The sequence below is a fragment of the Hemibagrus wyckioides genome, linkage group LG13 (genome assembly GCF_019097595.1).
Source record: "Hemibagrus wyckioides isolate EC202008001 linkage group LG13, SWU_Hwy_1.0, whole genome shotgun sequence".
Taxonomy (NCBI): domain Eukaryota; kingdom Metazoa; phylum Chordata; class Actinopteri; order Siluriformes; family Bagridae; genus Hemibagrus; species Hemibagrus wyckioides.
The window spans coordinates 20,681,734-20,705,380 of record NC_080722.1 but is presented as its reverse complement, the minus strand read 5'-3'; the positions used below and the strand labels follow the sequence as shown (position 1 = coordinate 20,705,380).

At 40.3% G+C, this 23,647-nt stretch overlaps 2 protein-coding genes across 3 annotated transcripts in view; one reads left to right on the top strand and one right to left on the bottom strand.

Annotated features, from left to right (window-relative positions):
* Positions 1 to 1,576: 1,576 nt before the first annotated feature.
* foxh1 (forkhead box H1) lies at positions 1,577 to 6,287 on the bottom strand. The gene is made up of 3 exons (XM_058406283.1): positions 5,816 to 6,287; positions 4,026 to 4,130; positions 1,577 to 3,682 (listed from the first exon to the last, which is right to left on the bottom strand). Exons 1-3 carry the CDS (start codon positions 6,095 to 6,097, stop codon positions 2,801 to 2,803), a joined length of 1,269 nt encoding a protein of 422 aa, XP_058262266.1. The 5' UTR covers positions 6,098 to 6,287; the 3' UTR covers positions 1,577 to 2,800.
* A 5,623-nt stretch (positions 6,288 to 11,910) lies between these two features.
* Positions 11,911 to 23,647, top strand: part of ppp1r16a (protein phosphatase 1, regulatory subunit 16A) — a 51,421-nt gene continuing 39,684 nt past the window's right edge. Inside the window, exon 1 of one of the 2 annotated variants that reach the window (XM_058406279.1) lies at positions 11,911 to 12,049. The gene's annotated coding sequence lies outside the window, so the exon portion shown is untranslated. Of the gene's footprint in view, positions 12,050 to 22,234; positions 22,380 to 23,647 lie in introns of those variants that run through there. The other variant, XM_058406278.1, reaches the window with a different exon arrangement.

Below are 23,647 nucleotides of genomic sequence, written 5' to 3'. Positions count from 1 at the left end.
AGGTGTTGTAGGCTTAGACATTTTTATTACACATTATGGTGTAGAGGTCTGTAATTGCTCTCTATAAGATACAGCGCACTAGATAGTGTGTAGACACCACTGAGCAGCCTATCTGATACTACACTAGGAAGGATGTTTAGGGCATTACTTCCAGACTTGTGCACAAGTTATTGTGTAGGCTTCATTAAAAGGTTCCTTATGAGTGCCGTAGTAATATAGATTGGGATGCAATACTATTGGATATGTAGGACACTAGTTAAATTGTGGAGCCCATTAACTACTTGGTGTGTATACAGTACTAGATAGTGTGTATAGGCAATTATGGGTGGTCTAGTGAACTGGTACACTAGTTAAGGGGTAGAGGTCAGCAATTTTGGCTTATGGGATATTTAGTGCATTAATTAGGGTAGTTGGGGTGTACAGGCATGCAATGGTTTACATATTGACATATAGTGCACTAGATAGGGTGTAGAGGCTAGTAATGCTGGATTATTGGACTTGTGGAGGCCAGTAACTGGCAGCACACTGGCCCTTACTGGCAGCACACTGAACATACTGTGTAGTGCACTCGATAGTGTATAGTAGCTATTAGTGGATAGAAAATCATTAGATAGAGTGTAGAGTTATCACTGAACATCAGATTTAATGCACTACAGGGGGTTACTACCAGTACCTTCACTAAGCATGGTGCTATGATGTGTCGTTATTGATAATAATCTAGAGTTACCGTGATGTTAACACTACTGCAGATTTAACACTGTTCTATTCATCAGGCTGCTGTTCTGACATCACAGCTCTAATCACATGCAGTTTAAGCACTGAGCCTCACACCTTCACAAACACCCAGAATGTAAAGCGACCGTCTCGGACACCCCGGCTGTAGTCATGTCAGGACCTGTCCGATGCGTGAAATTCATATCTTCTGTAACTTTAGGTACAAAATGTTTTAGCTGATGGACTACGATTCGGGTACAGCTCCATGGTGGACATCTGATTTCTCACCACAGCACTGTTGATTCTGGATTCTGATTGGTCAGACGGTGTTGATTAATTGTGCTCCTGTCAGAACTGCTGTTATAGACAGGTTTATAGTAAATGTACTCCTTCTAATACGTTATTGTTGCTATAGTAACAGCTCATTCACTGGCAATTGTACAGTGAACACTACACATCCACAGTTTGACATTTTCAGGACAGAGGAGTTTATGCTTTGTGGAAAAAGAAAAATATTTTAAGAATTTTTGGGAGGGAATGATTATGTTTATAGCTTTGTATATAACTTGTTTTGTGCAAATTTTACGATGTAACTATAAATGGATAAAAAGTACAATGTGTCATTTTATAAAAACTAAAAAAAAATAAAACATTGGCAAGTTGCTGTGGTCTAAGAGGAACAGATACTCGAGGATGTACTGTTATACGAAAATAAATCAACAGGTAACAGAAGCTCAGCAACTGTATTAATCACACCATTAAAACTGCATCACTGATTATTTTCCTAAAACAGCACCAAGCTGAGCGTTTTATTCCCCACAGATCGTTTAATTCACCATTCGTCAATATGACAACTCTTATACTTTAGACATTCACAGTCACATGAGAAAGTAAAAACAGCATGGAAACGCATTTCAAATGCAAGGCGATGTTTTGAGACATGAATAGCCAAGACACCATTTACCTCCAGCTGCAATGTGGCAGAAGAGGAGGGGGGAAAAAAGGACAGAACTGTGTGAGCAAATAGTTCATTGGAGTATCTAAGAGGACAATGTGAGGGGAAATGCTACACACTTCCACATCAAAAATGAGAAAAAAAATATATAAAACATATATAGAAGGTCCCTTTTAAATTGGAATTGGCCACAAATTATGAGTGTCAGGTTTAAAATCTCTGTATAAAATACTAAAAAAAACCCCCCCAAAAAACAGACAAAAGACAACAAAAACAGAGAAATGCTGAAAATGCTGTATATTAGTTAAAGCACATTTTAGAGGGATGATTGAGAAAATAAAGACAGAATGTTTAGAATGGATCCTTTTTGGTATAAAATAGCCCTTAACAATAGAGAACAACATTAAACACACACACACACACACCTCTATCTGCATTTGATAAGTTTCCCCTGAATAGCTCAGGAGATTGCAGACTAACGACAAGCCATCAACATGCAGATGCATCGGCACCGAGATTCTCTCAAACCTGGGGGTTGGGACCCACACACTGCTTCACACATCATCTCATCTGTGACCCACATGATTAACACCATCTATCAGATCAATGTGCCGAACACTAATAGGTCCATCAGTTAGCATTACTGTTTACAGTAGCATTACAGCCACATGTGGAATTTAGCGTTGAGGTTGGCCATGTAGCATTTTAGCATTACAGGAGAAAACAGTTGCAGCATTTCTTTTAAAAAAAACAGTGAAGTCGAGGTAGAAGGCACGTGAAAAGCTTGTAAACATCAGTTAAATACCCTGTCTTTACACAACACCTCACTTTCCACCTCCTCAAAACGGTGAGGTTCGGAGCACAACATTCAAACGTCAAGGTGAACATTTAAAAGATTTCACAAATATTAAAAAAAAAAAAAAAAACTATAAAATGGCAACAAAAAGGTCAAATGAGTGCAAACTGTCAGTGCAAGGTTTTTGGTCATTGTTGCGTTACATTCATCAGTCAACTGGTAGATTTTCCTGGAGTAAACACAGGCAGAGTTAACAGCAAAAAACATTCCTGCCTTTGGATGAAGAAAAATAAAATCTCATTTCCCATTTAAAAATGATTTCAGTAGCAGCAGCACTAGGAATATTTGCTAAATGGAGGTCCATATTGATTTGGTGGTGTATGCACATCAAACACACTCTTGTTGGGTGGAACTGACTGCAACATGCTGTCCAAGTCCATTAGCAGGGGCGGAGCCTGTAACGAAACACGCCCACTGGACAACAGGGGCCAGTAAGAATGAGCACTGAAGTGATTGGGCGCGACATGGTGGCTGTAGAACGGAACAGAGCCGAGGGGGATGAAAGGGTTCGTGTTGAAGCGCATGCTGGGCGGGGCTACAGCATTTGGGGGAGTGTACTTGGCATAAGAAGTTGGCAATTCCCAAGGAGGAGGTGCTGAAACACCGCGCTTCGCTACTTTACTTGGCGGGAAATAATTGCCGAATCCGTCGGCTCCATGATGTCCGCCGTCTGTCCCTCGTTTCCTTGCCTCGAATCGTGTCATCCCTCTCCAGTCTTCATCTGATGATGATGAAGACGCAGGACTAGCAGAACTGGCTGACGCACTCCGATTAGAAGAAATATAGCGAGGACGTGGTGAACGATGATTTGACTCTGCCCCCCATCCATCACCTCGACCCCTAAGAGTGTCTGCCGGTCTAAAGCTGTGCAAGAGTGAATCAATAGCAAAGGACGAGTCCAGTTTAGGACGATAAATATCTTCTGAAGCAGGGGACGGGTGACGGATAGGCAGGTCAGGCGCAGGGGGCTGTGTTTCATCTTGCTGAGCAGGAGTATGCCCTTGCAGGATGTAGGGTGCCAGGTCCTGGGCAAAGATGGTTTCGTCTTGTCTGGACACGGCCGTGTTCTGCCTCTTCAGCAGCTCTAGAGGGACCCTGTTCACCTCCACAGCCCAGAAATTCCCCTTCCCCTGAGGCTTACCCGGATCCTTCAGCACCTGGAGAAAGATGCAGAAATGTTCAGAAATATGTGGCAAAACTTATTTGTATTCGACAATGGCACATCCTGGCCATGCTGAAGAAGTGAAACGATGTATATGAGCAACTCTACAACCAGTTGACTGAGAGAATCTAAGCTCCTTCCCTTAATGATTTTAGCAAAACTTCCAGAAAATACAAAACTGCTTTTAGTAACAGTACTCTACTGAAACACTAAATATTATGGTATAGCTTTTTAGCTTACTCTCTGCTTACTCCTGGACCATGCTAATCATGCTAGGTGTAACTCCTTTGAAATTAAAGTATTTCTTCACAATACAGGGATGTCGAGGACATACACACCTTGACGAAGCAGTCATAAGAGGACAGGTTGTGCCGCACCGAATCTCTCCATCCTTTGTAGTTCCCTTTGAAAAATGGGAAGAGCGTGCTGATCTCTTTCAGGATCTGAGCAGATGAAAAGGAAATAAAAAAGTTAACATATAAAGTCATGTAGCATATTCACCATAATTCAGGTGGTTTTTAGGTGCAGCACAGACCAGAGAGTGTTACTGCTAAACAGGACAGTATCTAAAATGCTAATGTGTAACAGAAACGTATTCAATAAAAATCTCTTCTAGTTCTAACTTTTTCACTAGCTAGCTAGTCAGGTAAGAGCGGCTAGCATCAGTGTCAAGGAAAACATTGAATGAAACTTGTCAGGCAACATACAAACCAAGGAAACTTCACAGTGCAGCTAATTTATTGGCAAGATAAAACAGTACAGAGTTTTTTCCATACTATAAAACTACACAGCTTTTCTCGCTCTTAGTAAGACACTTAACGTTAAATTCAAACCCAGTTCTAGGGGTTCGGTTCATTTCTGGAAAAAATCTACCATGCTAGTTGTGTCATGCTATCTCTGAAGTATTGCAACTAATAACATGACTAGCTAGCCAGCTAGTGACTTTCCAACACGGGTTTCCGTCAGAAATGAACACACCCAGCCTGCAGCATTAAAAGTTATTTCATGTACTTACACATTTGTCTTAAAGGATACAATTTCAATAACCCAAAGTGCATTATGGGTATTCATATTTTTTTTTAAACTTCTTAATCATCACTCATTAATGTAGGTGACATTTTGACCCTTACACACTTGAGTGTGCATTACTTTCACTCCTCCTCCCTTCATCCCTCATTCTTATCACCCTGTCTAAGCAGAGCTCTGGTTTCAGCTCACTCCCCGCACCAAGTACAGTGTGTGTGTGTGTGTACACTATAACAGTGAACACCATTATAACTCCATTATAATTCAAACTATTTCAAAGTTTGTTAATTCGTTCATATGTATTGCATTAGATGCCTTTAGGTTGCATTTATTAGAAAGCAATTTACAGCATCAATTGAGACTTTTATTTTCTCCCCCTTATCTTATCTTTAACCATTACCACAACTAGCTATGAGGACAACGAGGGGTTGAAACTCTGAAGTTTCAGATGGCTTTAGATTTTCGATTAAGGGGTTTGTGCCTTGAGGGAAAAAATATCTATTGTAAGCACTACAAAAAAGTTGGGTTTTTTTTGTTTTTTTTTAATGAAATACTGTATGAAACTCTCTCTCTTTTGTTTTATTACCTTGAGAAGAATGTTGACCTCAACTTTATATAAATAGAAAATATACATGGAAACATCCCAGTTCTGTAAAATTTACTCATTTTTTTTTTTAAATGCAAACATTTCTGTTGATTTTTAATATGAAATCAGTTCACTGTCACAAGCTGCTAGAAATATATACCAGGAAAAATAAACAAAAAGGTCTCTAAGAAAGAGCTATGACTTTAGTTTTTTAGCAAGTAACTAATTTTAATTTCAGGAAAAAGCGCAAGATATTGTGAAAAATTCCTAATTTTTGGAAGGTCAAACAACAACATGTAACTTGAAAAGAAAACAAAATAATCAGACTAACTGGAATCAGAGCAGTTTGTGCAAAAAGAGAATATAAGAAGAACATGTATTAAAAATAACTCTTGATGTAACACAGGTTAAGAGATGTGATGTATTACCCAGGAAAAATAAATAAATGTGGAACTCCTGGGGATAAGCTGTACACTGGTGCAGAAAATATTTCAGCATGCAGGTGTTGATTCTTACCTGAGAGAGAGTGAGCTTCTTCTGGGGTGAGTTCTGGATCACCATGGCGATCATAGCCAGGTAAGAGTATGGAGGTTTCGGGTAGCGCTGGTAGTTCTTCTTCTTGCCCCCGGCGTTCGGCGCCCATTCGCCGTCATGCTGATCCACAGGGATTCGGGAGGCACCGCGAGTCCCAGCTCGAGGCTCATCCATCAATCCGGGCACAGGTTTTTCTTCAGGGCCGGTTAGCTGTGGTAACACACTCCCTATAGCCCCGCTGTGTTGCGCCAAAACTCCGTCCATGGCCCCGGAGTTTGGGCGCAAGGTTTCCCGGTGCACCGCGGTGTGGATCAGATCTCTAGCCGGACTCCGGACTCCCTGGGCGGCTTGAGCGCGCCGCGCCACTCCGCTCCCCTCTGGAGCTTTGTTATGCTGATGATGATTATGATGGAGGAGGAGGAGGAAAGTTCAGGGCTCCACGTCCTCGCTGTCTGGGGAGCAAACAATTAACAGTTTCACGTCAATCCTGCTGTGTAAATAGAGAGGGCAACCATCAGCCCCCTTATAGAGGAGGGGGTGGAAACTAGAACGGGTTCATTTCCATATTTCTTTTTTACTGAATGTTTTTGAGATCGTATGAGTGATGTTTCGATTTCAGTACAATCAGAACAGAAAAGGGTGGGAAAAAAAAACTGGAAACAAACTTTATTTCTTCTGAATAACTTTTTGACTTGCATTTGAAGTCAGTGTGTAAGAATTTTTCAATGTCCTTTTAGGACAGGATTCATAACAACCTCCCTACCTCCCAGCATAAAACATCAACATCTCATCAGCATATAAATCATTAAAAAAAGAAGTAGAAGTACCACTGTACCTGGAGGGCCAAATCATCCCCCCACACCCCCCCCTGACAGTTTGCTTATAGTAAGTGCTGATAAGTATTGAAATGAAGTCATTGGCTCCACGTGTGGGGGAGGGAACCTTTAAAAACAGGGGCTTGTTCACAAACCATGCATGATAGAAACTGTGGGTTTTAAAAGGACAGACAGAAAAAAGAAAGAAAGGGATGAAGTGGTAGAGAGACAGAGAGAGAGAGAGAAATAATGTAGCATAGTGGGTTTCACTCAATAAACAAAAGAACACAATATACACACACGGCTAATAAACACACTCCCAGGTCACACTGAGGGATCAAAGCACAGCCATCAGTACCAAATAAGAAAAGAAACAACGTTCAAGTCATTTACACAGGACACACTTTTGTCATTAGTGAAATTAAAACACATCCATCTGTAAATATTTATTCTAACAAAAATATCCATAACTGGATTTCCTGTTCAGATCACAGCTGATACATTAAACAGAAATAAAAGCACATTTCTACCCAAAAAGTAGAACTATGCAGTTGTTTCTAAGCACTTTTTATAATCCATTGTGCACTACACAGTTCTCCCCTAAATAACAGGAAACTAAATCATTAAATACTACATAAGGCAACAATTTTATAACCCATTGTACATCAGGAAGTCTTCAGGACTTGGTTCCCTCACAGTGCACTACATAGGATTTATAATATTGAAGGCTGTACATTTGGAACTGTACTTATTCCAAAGAATACTTATGCATTTGGGACAACATACTTTGCACAATGTGTTAACACACACACACAGAGTTACACCTCAGAGCTTTGGTTTCAGTTAGCAAGAAATGAGAGATGATGCACACTTCAGCTGCTCACTCAGTCATGGCTTAGAAATAAAAAAAATCTGATATGACTGAACTGAAAAAGAAAGAAAATGAATAAAGAAGTCTCTGGGATATGTGGGTGAGGAGACATTAAAAGAATAGAGTATGATATAGAAAATAAACAGAAAAAAAATGAAAGAAAAAGTGCAAGGGAAGGAAGGAAAGGAAATAAAATAAAAATAATAAGATAGAAACTTAGGAATAAATGGCAAAAGAGGGATAGGGAAGACAGCAAAAGGAAATACAGGGAAGAATGAAGAATGAAAAGAAAAACAGGAAGGAAAAAATACAAAAGTAAAAAAAACCCAAAATGACAGACTGAAAAAAAGAAAGCTGGTGGACAAGGTGGGATAAAAGGATGGAGGGATGGATAGATAGTTACACCAAATCAAAGAGGACAGGAAAGGTGAATAAATGTCAGAGACTCTTGGAAGAAAAAGAAACAAAATAAGAAAGTATGAAAGAGCAACTTAAAAATGAGAGAGAGAGAAAGTATTTTGGGCTGAAGGCAAAAGTTATGTCAGAGACAGGCCACGCATGATTGTGTGCTGAAGATAAACAGGTTTGTTCAGATGAAAACACACAGACACACACACTTCACCTGTGTTTCAGTGAAAGTCTTTCTCTTCAAACTCTGTGTTTTTGTTTAAAGCTCCTCTTGTTCCTCTGAGAAACAGAAACTCCGGGAAATTCTAATGAGATGTGTGTGTGTGTGTGTGTGTTGATGAGACTCCACACCACCACCTGCAGCTCTAATTAGACTCAGACTGAGATTGGACCAACACACACCACTGAAACTAAGCAGCTTTCATACCTCTGTGATCTCACACACACACACACACACACACTATTAGAAAACAAAAGACACCGACCATGAAATCAGCAAGTGTCCATTTTCCCCGTGTGGGTTTTATAAAAATGCTTTAGCATTTGGAATTTTATGAAAAATATTATTATTTGCTTCCTCTTCAAGAATTTTCACCAAATTTGAGTCAAAACTTCGACACACGAGAGCGAACAAACACTTGGGTTTTTGGTACATGGAACAGTTTCATCTACAACAATAACAGACATCCAAATTTGCAAACAGGAAGTGAAGTCATAGTTAACACTTTTAACTTAATTTATATCCACAGTAAAAAGAAAAAAACACAATCTAACTTTAAGAATCAAGCTTTTTTTTGCTATTAAGGAGGAAAGCTGTAAACAGGAAGTGAGCTAACATCTCAGCAACAGCTTAACATATTGCCTTTAAATGTAGTACCTTTATGGGAAGCTGATGGTCACAGTGGCTTCAGGTCTTCCACGGTCCCAAGGAAGTAGCCTTTATTTGTCATATATACATTACTGGTCAGTGAAATTCTTTCTTCACGTATCCCATCTTTTGGGGTTGGGGTCAGAGTGCAGGGTCAGCCATGATGCAGCGCCCCTGGAGCAAGAACCCAGTGGTTTCAGCTTGGCACCCCTGACCTTCCAATCAACAACCTAGAGCCTTATCCACTTGAGCTACCACCACTGATGTGGGCCAGAAAGTGCTTGGCCCCCTTTAACTGCTTATTTTGAATAATGTTTTTCTTTATTTTTTTACAGCATTTGTTTTGGGAGAGTTTTGTACAGTAGTGCACTTATTTGGGCTTAGGATACTCTCTGAATGAAATTCTGCTCACAGGTTGGTTTACTTCGGCTAAACAATCTGATTTTATTTAATGAACCAGACGTTTGTCTCTAATAGCAGCTTGCTAGCAGGCTTGGATACTGGTTTTAATGCTAAAATATTTATTTTATCCTAAACAAAGAGGTGAAAAGTGAAGGAGTAGCTGTGATGGATTTTAACGTCAGCTCTATCCTTCTTTTTTATTTTCATGGATGATGGAGGTGCGCTTTAAACTGCTGAAATCTGACCGGTTAGGCTTTTATGCTAAAGGGAAGCCATCACAACAACTGAGGTTCTGGGAGCCACAATACGAACACACACACACACTGCTGAACAAGCCCTCCCGCTGATTCCGAGACGCCGAGGCTGAAAGGTCGACTCGTCCTGCTGAGTAAATCCCGGTGAGCCACATAGACTCTGGCTTTGTCCTGAATCAGAGTCTGAGCTGCTTTTAGACTCGAAAGGGACCCTAGAACTTTCACTTTCTAGACAATAAGCTTTAAGCTAAAGGTGTCTCAGGACCCAGAGTCGCTGTAACATGTGCTTTCTAGCTTTCTTTTAATCGTAAAGTCACCAGTTTTATAGAAATTAAGACGACATTCAACAGTTCAAGAAACATGGACACTAGGTTGATTGGTAATTCTAAATTGCCCATAGGAGTGAGTGTGAGTGTGTGTGGTGGTCTGTCTATATGTGTGGCCATGTTATGGACCTGTCCAGGGTGTACCCCTGCCTCTTGCCCAATGTGTGCTGGGATAGGCTCCAGCAGATCCCCATGACCCTAATTAGGAATAAAGTGTGTATAGACAATGGATGGATGGATATATACATGGATGGAATAATTAGATACCATATACCATGCATTACAAAATGGCCATGCAAAAAAATAAAAATAATTTTTTAAAAGCACTTCTAAATTGTCCTTCAGGTGGAAGAAAAAACAAAACTAGACAAAAAAGCCCCCTGATGGTTTTCCATGTTCTCTAACTTTCATGTTTATCTTGTGACACCTCAATCCCCTTACCTATTCATGTACATTTTCTCCTTTATTCTTAACACAGAGGCTGCTATTTTCCAGATATAATTGCTTGACATTTTGTCACATTTTTCTTGCACACTTTGAACATAAAATGTACAGGGGTGAGTCTTAATGATTTAATTAATGATTTAAGCTTCATTATTTAATTTTGCAAATATGCAGAAAACTATACATTTCTCATGGTGATGCTTTTCATGAAAAATCTTTTATATACAGTAAAAAAAAATACAGTAAAATAAAATGAATTCTATAAAATAAAATAAAATGGAAAATGACTTTTGTTTCATTTTCCAGTTTCGATGTAAGATGAAATTTTGATGAATTATTTAACACATGTTTTGTGGCATCTTTTTCCAGAAATGTTCTGCTTTGCGTTGATCTTAACTTCTCCATCTGGTAATCTCTGGGTGTGAAAGGGCGTCTCTGCTGATAGCAACGACATCTAATTAAAAACCAGACAGGAGAGAGAGAGAGAGAGAGAGAGAGAGACAGAGTGTGTGTGTGTGTTTCCCCTCGTCCTCTGCACAGCGTCAGTGTCAGTGTAGCTCAGCGTCGTCTCCAGATTGAAAAACTCAAAGCCTGACTCATCTCTGAAACTCCACTGTCCGGATAATAAGTGTCTTTGTGTGTTTTTGAGTTTTCGATTTTTAATGTCATCTTTCATCTTTTCATCTTTTCATCTTCTAGCCTTCTCTTCATAAACATAAAGAACTCAGAGGATGGATTTCAATTCTTTTGTTGCATTGTTTATTTAGCTATTTAGCATTGAGTGGATTTTTGTCAAATTCTGAATGACATTAAATCACAAATTTAATCTCGAAACACTTCTGTAACAAAAATATCTATCTGTCTGTCTCTATCTATCTATCTATCTATCTATCTATCTATCTATCTATCTATCTATCTATCTATCTATCTATCTATCTGTGTCTGTCTCTCTCTCTCTCTCTCTCTCTCTCTCTCTCTCTATCTATCTATCTATCTATCTATCTGTGTGTCTGTCTCTCTCTCTCTCTCTCTCTCTCTCTCTATCTATCTATCTATCTATCTATCTATCTATCTATCTATCTATCTATCTATCTATCTATCTATCTATCTGTGTGTCTCTCTCTCTCTCCCTATCTATCTATCTATCTATCTATCTATCTATCTATCTATCTATCTATCTATCTATCTATCTATCTATCTATCTATCTGTGTGTCTGTCTATCTATCTATCTATCTATCTATCTATCTATCTATCTATCTATCTATCTATCTATCTATCTGTCTGCCTGTCTGTCTCTCTATCCATCTGTTCTATAACAATAAGTTTTGAAAAGGAAATAAAGCATTAAAAATATTCAATAATTCATTTTCCCAAAGTCTACTTTTTCAAATAATTCATTTTTTTCATTACTTCTTTTTGCTGCCATCTCAGAAGTGTGTACTTTCTCTTCACAGACACTCGACATATTTTAGTATAGTGTCAGTAAGCGAATGGGGAAGCAGCACTGACTGGGAAAGAAAGACGCGACACGTTGCCTTTGTAGCGTCTCAGTGTAATGTCTCCCTCTAGTGGACACAATTAATATAACTAAAATTAATACACACACCGCCATGTGGTCAGATGTGTGTATTACACCCGGAATAATGGCGCCCCTGGTGGACGGACGGCGTTAAAGCGGCTCTTTAAGTGGGACAGCGGCGCGGTTGTTATGGAGAAGCTTTACTCCGCCGAGCTGCAGACATGGAGCCGCTTCTCGGGACATAAGCGGGCCGATTAACGCGGATATGACTTTACCAGGCCCCTACAGCCAACCTTCAAGCGAAACAGGTCTGATACGAATTGCTTTTCTTTTTTTTGTGTGCACTTTACGGTCATGTTTTTAGTTATTTTCTGAATTCTGGTGGGGGAAAAAGACTGTTCATGCAGTTTCCGCGACAGGTTTCCTTTCTAACTTACGTTATGCTATGCTAACTAGCCGGCTTCTCTTTCGGTTCGTAACTCATTAGGTGAATGCCTAAGGCGCGGAAAACAAAACTTTTACTTTCACCACCTTCTCAGACTTTGTGTTATTTCACGTCTAAAAACGCAAGTGACATGCAGTTTGTGATTTTTATACACGATAAGTGTTTTCATTCATTATGAAACATCTTGTCAGGTATAATCGTGGCTTATGTTCGTTTACTCTTACTACCTGTATTGCGGCAAGTCCCGCCCTCTTCACGCAGGATTGGTTAACGTGTTTAGAGTCCTGCACCGTGATAGGAGGGTTGCGTGTGAGAATGCGCGGCTAGCCAATCATGTCACAAAAGAGCGCGCGTGTCGGAATGCGGGTGGGGAAAGAAAATGAACGCGTAGTGGCTAGCGTAGCCCGGTGCATCCTGCTAACATCATTTAACGATAATTGGGTTCCGAGGAATTTTTTTTAATTTGAGTGTTTTATTAAATTGACGTCATTTGAGAAGTTTTTATAGAACATCTAGTTTTCGTTTTCGTGTTCGTGTGTTCATCAATAAATCGATGAATATGAAACAGGTGGTGTAAAGTTTTATACGTTTATGATTATTGTGGGGCAGAAGTGAAGGTGTGTGTGTGTGTGTGTGTGTGTGTGTGTGAGAGAGAGTGCACTTGTGTTGCTTATCTCAGATTGAACAGATTAACACTGAGTGTAACAGAATACTCTATACACACACACACACACACACACACACACACACACACACACACACACACACACACTAAAGCCCTAAAGCTGCATTGTGTATTTTTTGGCTAAAATCAGGGCTCCCCAAACTCAGGGGCTGCACTAATCATCGAACACTGTCTGTCTGTCTGTCTGTCTGTCTGTCTGTCTATCTATCTATCTATCTATCTATCTGTCTATCTGTCTATTTGTCTGTGTATCTATCTGTGTACCGGTCTGTCTATCTCGGTGTGTCTGCCTGCCTTCCTGTCTGTGTGCCTGTCTGTCTGTCTATATGCGTATGCACTAATCTAGAGCACTAATCATTGAACACTAACCCAGTTTCCTATTCTGGTTGGTGTCTGTATTGTAAAAAGCTATTATGTCATATTTGGACCTACAGAAAGCTCTGTTTTGTTTTTCAGCCTTCTGGATTTTGTAGATTATTAGTAAATAGCTTTGATTTAGGTCAGGGTTTTTGATTTGAGACGCAGATCATGGTATCAGAGCGACACGGAGCTCATGAGTGTGTGTTAATGCCGTCGAGATTTGATGTAGCCAGAGATTTGGATACCTGTGTGCCGTCATGTTTAGCTCTGAGGTGTCGTCAGGTGACTGTGGATATTTACGCTGCTACGGTGGCCAAGAACTGCAGAGCAAAATAACAAATCTGAAAACACGAATCCGAAAGGACGATTCAGACAAACCGGAAACGGTAGGTATAGTTTGCGAATGGAATTCTTACCTCTGATCTTACCTCCAGCAGGTTGCAGCAGTAGAAAGTCGAGTTGCATGTATATGAACACCGCTCTGCTCTTATAGCGCTCCTTGCATCATTTAATCTGAAATTGTTTGGTCTTCCAAACATACCTGCGTTCTTTAGGTGTGTTTTTAGAGATCACAAAGTAATCTTTACGCTATCACTATATCCAAAATCACAGCATATGAACATCCTTACTCAAAGTAGCATTGAATGAATCCCATTTTCTTATAAATATAAATATGCAGTATATGTTTATTTTCTTTAAAAATTTAAAGTTGCACTATCGCAAACACTCCACACATAAACAAGAAATAAAGTTAGACACAATTTCCTACTGCTTGGATATCGTTTGAGTGACAGATGTCTCGTCAAAATGTTCGTGAAGCCCTGGTCTGAGTGTTGACACAGATAAACGTTTTTGTGTGTGTTTAAGGGTGAAGAAGGTGTGTTCAGTTCCTAAGTACACCGAGATCTGTAATGTCTCATTACACAGTAATCACATGGATTATAGTGTAAAGTGTATATGATTATTATATTTTTAATCCTGCAACTGCATGAATCAACTGAAGGCTGACTCGTGTTCGGAAGTTTGTCCCGATTCTTCAGGGAATGTTCAGGGTCTCGTGTAGGTCCTCCTCTCAGAGGGGTTTGTGTGAAGTTGTGTGTAAGCGGATGCTGATCTTCATATATCATTATCATTATTGATGAGCTAACCCTAACACTGTGACTTTATATACCGAGTTTAAGCCACTTATTTATTTCAACTCCTTAAATTCATATTTGCAAGAAATCTGTTCCAAAACACACACACACAAGACTAACGGTTTGTTCAGGGTAAAAGTAATGGCACGTTGCAGTGACCCTTTTTATGGTTACTACTTAGTCACCCTTTTGTCGTCTTCAGACTACTGAGCTTTGTGGTTAAATGTAAATGTGCCGAGAGCACGCTGCCTGGTAATTTATAGCTGGTTTGGCATTTATCGACATATTCACGTGATCAAACTTTTGGAGATATCGATTAATATCAGAGAATTCAAAACCCAGACAGAACCATTAGTAATTCCAGATGTTGACTGGCTGAAATAGCCTTTATTTTGGTGATATTTTTGTGTATTTCTGAGCGATAACTGATCCTAGAGTACTGTGATGTTCATTTGTGGAGCTCCTACACAAAATGTGCAAGGGTTTTTTTTTTTTTTTTTTCCTGTTTCCACATCCTCTCTGTCTCTCTCGCTCCCTCTCTCTGTCTCTCTCTCTGTGTCTTTGTGTGTCTCTCTCTCTCTCTGCACATGACCGAGATTATCTGTGTGGGTTTATCTGTGGCCTTTATACTTCCTGTACTCAATAAAGCAGCCTTCAGTCTTTCCTGCCCTACACCTGACTCACTAAAGTTATTGAGAAGAGCAGAACTTGAAGAAGCTTCTCTTTACGTGGTATCTGCTCTGGGCCACCTACACCCACTCAACCAATCAGGACCATCACAACTCATCTGGCATGTGGTTTGTAGGCAGTCACTTCCTCTTAAGGGACTCTTGAATGCATTAAAAAATGTAGTCAAGTGAAAATTGAACAAAAGCTACTTTTAAATGTGAAGTATTAGAAAGTAGAAGTTGTCAGGCTGTCAAAACCTGTTGATTTTCTTAGAAGTGTAAAGCAAGATTTGAAGTATTTAATTATCGTAACACTTAGGTAAAGTATAACTACAGCAAAATAATACTTAAAGTCCTTTGAAAACCTTTCAACCAAATCTCTGACTTCACCTTTAAATGTCTGTCATCGCGGCAACATGATCTACATACAGCTTCATGGACCGTGAAATGACCGCATTATTTGTGATACGATATTTGTGTCACGGTGTCAGCAGATCATGCGAGTGATACCGTCACGTAGAGCTGGGCGATATGTCCAAAAAATTGAATCTCCGATTTTTAAAACAAAATTCGATTTTCGATTTAAAAACGATTATTTTTCTTTAAAAAAATTTAATAAAACACTAGAGACTATAGAATAGATTTTTTTTTTTATTTGAGCAAAAACAATATAACCACAAATATGAACTGCTAATTTGGACTCAAAGTGCAAAATTACTTTCGCTAACAGGTTTTTTTTTTTTTTTTGTTATTTTAGGAAAACAATAATCAATACAACAACATAAAAACCTTTTTTGGGGATTTATAAAATGCAAACTTTCACCAGTCTTTACAAGTTCTAATTATTCTAGGAAAATAAAGTAATATAACAAAATATGAGGGGTTTATAAAGTGCAAATTGCAGACTTAACTTAAATCACTTTTTTATAAAATAAATAATTGTCACCTAGAAAAAATCCCTGAAGAAAAACATTTTTGTAAAGCAGTTCAACATGCAATTCACACGCTAAATAAACTCAAACAGGTGCCAGACCGCATTTTACAACTGTGTACATGGGCACAATCAGGGGCGAGTCTAGGATTTTCATTTAAGGGGGACTCCGCCCCCAATGAGGGTATAATAGTAAAAAAAAATATAAATCAATAAATAAAATATAATAAAGGTTTGACTAACAGGGTAGGATGGGAAACTTATTGCAACATTCCACTGTATTGCATAGATGTGTATATAACATTTGAGTACTGAACAAGCCAAATACACACACACACACGCTTGTCCTCTGATCCTCGCTCTGCAACGCCGCGGTTTCTTCAGTCGGATTGAAGAACGGGCTGAAAGACGGGGAGGAGCCGAAGTCTGGCGCCGTTTTCGTCGCTAGGCCATTTTTAACATTTCTACTCAGCCCTCCTAAGAATTCTGCGATTCTCCATAAACACAAATCGGTGATCGCCTCAGTCCCCTTTAAATTTCATATGAAAACGGCGGCAGACTTCGGCTCCTCCCCGTCTTTCAGCACGTTCTTCAAACCGGACTGAAGAAACCGCGCCTCTCTTAGAAACAAGCCCTTTGCGTCTCAGAACTACGGAAGCTCGCTCTGACTAACCAAAGTGAAATCGGAAAATCGATTTTCGTTTTTCAACATCGACATAAACCATAAATTCGAATTAATCGATAATAACGATTAATCACCCAGCTCTACCGTCACGATACGCTTAATGGAAGAAGCAAAAAGATTTGTGCTAATCTGTATTTTTACACACTGCTTCTAAAGCTGGTTATGACCCAGAAAGGCAGCCTATCTAGGTCACCTCCTTAGACATGCATTACCCAAATGACACTGACAATCATTTGAAGTGCTAGCAAAGTAACGCAAGCTTGTTCAATTTTGTATCCTCGCTAGTTCACTCATGCCGAGGAATGGGTGGATAATGGTTTTACAGAGAACAATAAACAGAATATGGAATTTGGGACGGAGCCCAGCGCAGTCGAACTGTGTGAGCGAGTGTGACTGAAGGCAGCAGCAGATAGAATGAGGAGGAAAGAGATATGATTCTGGAGAGGAAAAGAGATTAAAACACACTGGAATGTTGGTGATAGGGGAAGTATGCTAACAACCAGAGCAGTAGCACAGGGTTGGATCTGATTCTGATACCTGATAATGAAGCATAGGCCTCAACTTTTTTATTGACCTTTGTTTGGGCTTGCAAACTAGCTGTCTGATTAAATAGCTTTGCAGAACACAGCGGACAAACTGTCTTACAGACTGCACAGTAGTTTACACTTGTAACCACCACAATACTTGCACACGATGAGGCCTTCAAAGAAGTCCCTAAGATCCATATCACTCATTTCCTCATATATTCCTTATTTCCTTATATTCCTCATTCCTCTCAGTCTCACTACCAATCCTGCCATCCTTTAGTGGACCAGACATCATCATGCTTGCAAGTTGCTTTGTGCGGTACTGCTAGAGATGTTAGGATCACTAACTGTAGCTGCAGCAGCTTCTCATGAAAGGAGTCTTTCTGTAAGCAGGTCCCATGAGAGAGCGTCCCACCATTCCTCCCTTACTGCCTGGAGGACAGTATGATACTGTTCTGATCCTGGTACTGGTTTGTTCTGATTGTGTTATGCTAGTCAGATGGACCTCTCTGTGTTGCTTGGGTGCTCCTCAAGTGGCCCTGCTCATGGTGAGGCTCAACTCACTAACCTGGATGGCACAATGTGCAGCACACATTTTTTTCAGTGGAGCATACTTCCTGGAGGGTGGCACCTTCACAAGGGTAACCTTCCTTGAGGGTGGTGGGTTAAGTGGTTAAGGCTCTGGGTTGTTGTTTGGAGGGTTGGGATACTGCCAAGCTGCCGCTGCTGGACAATTGAGCAAGGCCCTTAATATTCTTTTCTCCAGGGGCGCCGTATTACAGCTGCCCCTGTGCGTCTTCTTCCTCTTCCTCTTCTTCTTCTTCTTAAAGATCCCTTAAACTGTTTTTAATCAGACCTGACCGAGTCAGATGGTTGTTGACTGTGGTTTTCACTGCAAGGCCCTGGTTTCCACTGCTGTTCTCACTAAAGGTTGCAACACCTTGTTATCCTCCCTATATAGATCATGCCGAATTAATATACAGTCCCCTCCAGAAAGTCCAATTCTGTTGTTTTTGCTATACATTTAAGACACGAAAAGATGAATGAGATTATTTGAACATAATTTCAGCTTTCATTTATCAACTAGACCCATGGCACCTTTTGGTTTGAACCCACCCATTTTTCATATGATCAAAAATATTGGAATGGGTGTATCGTGTTAGATTGTTCAAACAAGTAATAGCTCTGAATGTCTAGTCTTGGTTTGAGCTTTGGATTTCACAAGTGAAAAGTGCATTTGTTGTTACGAAAGCATGATCCAGGATGAAGATCAGGGAGTGTTTCCTTAGACGCATTGCACAAACATTGGGCATAGACAGTACAACAATTTGGAATGTCCTGAATAAGAAAGAAACCACTGGTGTACTGAGCAGCAGACATGGATGGGCCAGTCGAGGAAAATTACAGCATTTTGATGATGGAAACATTGTGAGAGCCATGAAGGAAAACCTGAAAACAACAGTGATGTCACCAACAACCTCCACAGAGCAGGGGAGAAGTTCTAACAATCCACTGTCTGAAGAAGACTCAGTAGAAATGTAGAGTCATCTTCCTCCTTGCAGCTGCCATATACCTTCTCTGCGTTCTGCACGATTAATGTCCCTCAACGCAGAAGCCTTCCAGTCAGTCAGATGGGTGTGACCGGCTCCTCATGACCTCGTAGTGTTGGCTATCCCAGTGATTCTGACCTCCTCTGGTTCCTCAGGAAGGGTGAAACAGAATGCTACTTACATATGTAACTGTATCTGGGAACAACGAATCCACTAGGAACATAACAATAAGCTTGCAGGGAACCAATGGCTGTGTGTCATTGGTTTTTCCATCAAACACTACATCATGCGCTCACTTCGTTGTTTTGCTGAAGGTCTCTGCGTGCATATTGGTGATTTTTCCCTGCTCCTGAAGGTTATCCAGTGTCCACAAGATTACGTTACGCAAGTAGAGCTTGTTAATGATGATGTGAACTGGGATAAACTGTGAGGGTGTGGATATAAATCCAGTCCTGCAGTGGCGTGTGTATGAAAATAAATAGAGCGACTGGATAAACCTGTCTAACGCTAGAGTATTTATTTAATATCTCATTACTGAGTCAGGATCATGTCAGTTTTCCTCATGCCTCCTTCTGCTCCACCACCTTCTTCTTCTTATTCCTTTTCTTCATCTGATGAAGTCATAAACATCACAGCAGCTGACCACTCTTTCTTTCTTTCTCTCTCTTTCTTTCTTTCTCTCTTTCTTCCTCTCTTTCTTTCTTTCTTTCTCTCTTTCTGTCTGTCATCCATCAGTTTGACTTAACACCAGCGCAGCAGACAGGTGTGGATTTTAACCCACGTTTCAGATCACGGTGAAACGTTAGCATAACTTTTTCGGAACAACCTTCGGTGCTGCCACCTGGTGTGTAAGAAAAGATCAAGCTTATAATGCATAATAATCACACGTACAGTGAGGTCTCGGAGAAGTAAAATTCGTCTGGTCAGCGTTTTGTATAGTGCTGGTTACACAGCGTAATGCTGTCTCTTGGCTGATATCACCAGGTAGTGTGAGATACCACCGGATAACCCCAGGATAGTGAGATATCGCCGGATGTCGGAACCGTTCATACGATCAAAAAGTGTGAGCGGCTTTTTGCTTCATAAAACACTGAAACACAATCTTATCTCTGTGTGTGTGTGTGTGTGTGTGTGTGTGCGCAGACATTATCAGGAGGTTGTGAAAGCAGCATAAGTACAGTGACCGTCACCTTTAACCTCTTGTACTCACAGAAGTGTATCGCACCTTAATTTCCCGTCTATCACAGCCCAGTGTGTTTAATATCGAGCTGATTTATCATCCGGAAGCTTCAAACTCTGACTAAGTTTTATTACTTGGAAAAACAGAACCCCTCGTGTTTCTCTCGTCTTCCTGTGTTGGATGAAGAGAGTGTGAAGCACAACACACAAATGTCTTCAATACAGGATAAACCTACACAACTCGGAGAAGTCCATGATGCTCTGTGGACTGGGTTGCTTTCTGAAGCTAGCCTCTGATATTGATGTTTGAAGTGAGCTGAAATATCTGACTTTTTTTTCTTTTTCAAAATTCTATGCTCTAAAAACTCCAAAATAATGAATTCATGGAGCAGCTCTGCTCATGCTGCCTAAGTAGGGAACTCCGTGAGATCTCAAGCCCTAACCCGGTAAAGTCCTCAACATTTCACAGTTTTCGCTTGACACAAACTGAGTGTTTACTGATGAAAGACACTTTATCTAAATATCTTAGTTTTGATGGTTTGGCATCCGCTGCATCACTTCCTGCTCTGAACGGCTCAGTCTGCTCTGATTTCTGCTAGATAATAATCCCACAGAGGGTTTGGCACTAGATAGTGAACAGTGCAGTGCTTGTATGTGGACCAAATTAATCACTGACCTCAAATATCAGAGCAGGGATTAGAGCTGTAACAATAGTTGCATTTAACAATATTGTGACATCACTCGTCTCTACCAGACATATGGTAAAGTTTAGCATGAAGACCACATCCCGGTTTGGTGAGAACATACCCCCTGCTTTTAAAATAACACCGTGTCTTCTTACCAGCTTACCATAATAACCATCAAGAGTTCATGTTTTACAAGTGCACCCTGTGGGTTCAGAAGAAAAATAAAAGTAGTTTCAACACCTGCACCTAATGCAGAGTTCACACTGCACGGATCACCGTTGCTTTCACACTGCACGACTATCTGGGGCAGCATTCAGTCTCCGCTGTGTTCACACTGCACCATGGATCGGCAGGAGGTTTCACACTGCATGACTTCACAATAGGAAGAATCGCTGCCAACTCTGTCTGGTCCACAAACTGCATTTCACAACCGGACGTATGCAAGAAGTGATAAGGAAATAACGCAAGATCACACGTGAGTTCAGAGTTCTCGCACGAGACTGGAAATGGAACCACGCAAAATGTTCGCCATCCAAATGGTCAGTGCGGGGAACAAGGATTGTGCGTTGTGCATGATTGAACAAAATGAATAATTTTGCCTTGTTCTGCTGCTGATGCGGCTGGTCAAGCAAATGTTTCTGCTTTATTTCTGTTTGATGCTATTGTAAAGCTTATTTATTCTGATATAACTATATTTAAGACATTAACTTTCTGATAAAAAACCTATAAATGCTATTAAACTATAATACTGTGCTCCAACTGAAGACATGCTTGCTGATCTTGTGGTCTATAACTCCTCCCCGAACTGACCGCTGTCCTGTATCTCGCTCTCTCATTGGCTGTAGGTCATCACCGATGTATGTTTCAGTCAGAACTCCTTTCACGCTGCACGACTTTGAGTCGCTGACAGGTCCAGATATTTAGCACGCGTCTTTGGTAATTCACACTGCGTGATTGTCACTCGCGTGCATGAGCTCCGATTTGCCTTGATTTTGGGCATTTGTCAGTGATTTCAGGGCAGGGAAAATCAGGGCTAAAATCGTGCAGTGTGAACTCGGCATAAGATGGTGAACATCATGCTTTGACTTCATAACTGACCCCAAACCTGCAGGTTCCTCCCAAATTCCTCCTGATGTGTCTGTTTAGACTCACGTGTCTCACATCACCTCCTTCTGACGCTGCTCTGAAGACTTGAAGAATGTTTTCGGATTGGTGCTACAAGAGACTGACATTTTCTCTTTGTGTTTTTTCCTTTGGAAATCATTTTAAATATCAGGCCCAAACCATGCGCTACAAATGCACCGTGAGGTAAAATGTAAAAAAAAAAAAAAAAAAAAAAAAAGGTGAGGTGTGTTTTTGTAGCTCCACTGTTTTGATGTCGAACCTGAACATCGTGCTTCACAAACCGTCTTTGTGATTCATGTCGTCTTAACGTATTTATTTACTGTGTGAACACAACCGAGAGTTTTCGTTGCTGGAGTAGCCACGCCCACTTTTTTTTTTAAAGCTTTTCTTTGCCTTGTCATAACACATTCGCTCTGTGTGTGTGTGTGTGTGTGTGTGTGTGTGTGTGTGGGAGAGAGTATGAAAGAAAGAGAGGGAGGTTTTATTCAAGGTCTGAAAAGATCCACTGTATATGGAAGCGTGTGTTGGAGGGTGTGTTCCCTCTATACACTGAAACACCTGAAACTCTGGAGGTCATCAGTCACTGGAACTGGAGCTCACTGTAGCTAACTTTTCGTTCGAGTTTCACTGCGACATTGCGAAGACGCTATGGACGATGATGGTTTGTTCAAGATCTTCTGATTGGATAAAATCTCACAAACTCTCATTAAATATTCATGAGTTTTTTCCAGCTTGCTGAGGAATATTACATTTAGGAGCTGTTGGGCTTTTCTGTGATTCTGCCGAGAGAGAGGAGGTGTGTGTGTGTGTGTGTGTGTGGGGTGAGTGTGTTTTTCTGTTTGGGTGTGTGACAGCTCTGTGAAAAGGACCACTGTATGAGTAAGTTGGTGGGATGGAGGGTGTGTTGTCCATAAACATAATTTTATTACACACACACATAGAGCTTTCATATTTCCAGCTCTCTTACTAAGCTCATTACCCCAACATTACAATAAACACGATTATTTATCACTGTTATATTTTATGCCGTCAAACTAGTGACTGTAAAAATAATCAAATCAAATAAATGCCATTTACTTGCGAGTTTTATTAAACACTTCAAATGGAAATCTGGACTTGTGTGTTTACACATCAGGTGTGTACTGATAATCGGTTATATGACATATCCTGATATTCAGTATCATTAATCAGAGAACAGTCCCCCCCACCCACCTGCCCACCCCCCAAAACAAGCATGGGAACAGTGTATTTAGGACACATTCATTTTGTGTGGGCGGAGCTAAAAAGAGTGTAGCCTTCTGATTGGTTGAAACACCAGCGAGAGAATTCTTCTGATGTTAGGTAGAGCAGATGCTGTTCTCAGTAGCTCTTTTTCCTTTAATGAATAAACCTGGTCAGAAGTTTTTGCTCATGATTATTTTCTAGCCGTTGATATTCGGAAGAGTTTTGTAGCCGTGGTTGGAAAAAAAATCTCCATCTTCTCCTCCATCCAGAAGCTTCACCTAATCCTGAATAGCTGCCTGTTCACTACACAGGGCGTAAAATAATACTGTTTACTTAATGTTATTCTGTACAACTAACATGGTACTGAGACTCACTTGCACATCTTTAAAAACTCCCTTCAGCAAAGTCCTGCGCCCGGATTGAAAGTATTGGCACCCACGGCTTTGCTGCATCAGTAGTTCACTTTTTTTTTTTTTTTTTTTTAAAGTTAGGGATTCGTTTAAAAAAATCGACCACATCCTGCATCTTATCTTCTGGGACAGAGCCAGTGACCAGACATATCTTGAGTACTGTACCGTTCTCAATTCTAGCTCTGACTCTGAGAAGCCGTGTATGGTCCAACTTTTCTTCAGTTCCTCATAGCTTAGCTAAGACAGAAATGTGCTTAAAGAACATCAACCTCTCGTTAAATGTGCATGAAAGGAG

What these genes read in the sequence shown, in the direction of transcription:
- foxh1 (XM_058406283.1), bottom strand. Translation starts at nt 6,097, where the DNA reads ATGGACGGAGTTTTGGCGCAACACAGCGGGGCTATAGGGAGTGTGTTA. An exon ending in AGAAGCTCACTCTCTCTCAG is followed by an intron (nt 4,131 to 5,815) that starts GTAAGAATCAAC and finishes TCATCTGCTCAG; the next exon opens with ATCCTGAAAGAGATCAGCAC. An exon ending in CTTATGACTGCTTCGTCAAG is followed by an intron (nt 3,683 to 4,025) that starts GTGTGTATGTCC and finishes ATCTTTCTCCAG; the next exon opens with GTGCTGAAGGATCCGGGTAA.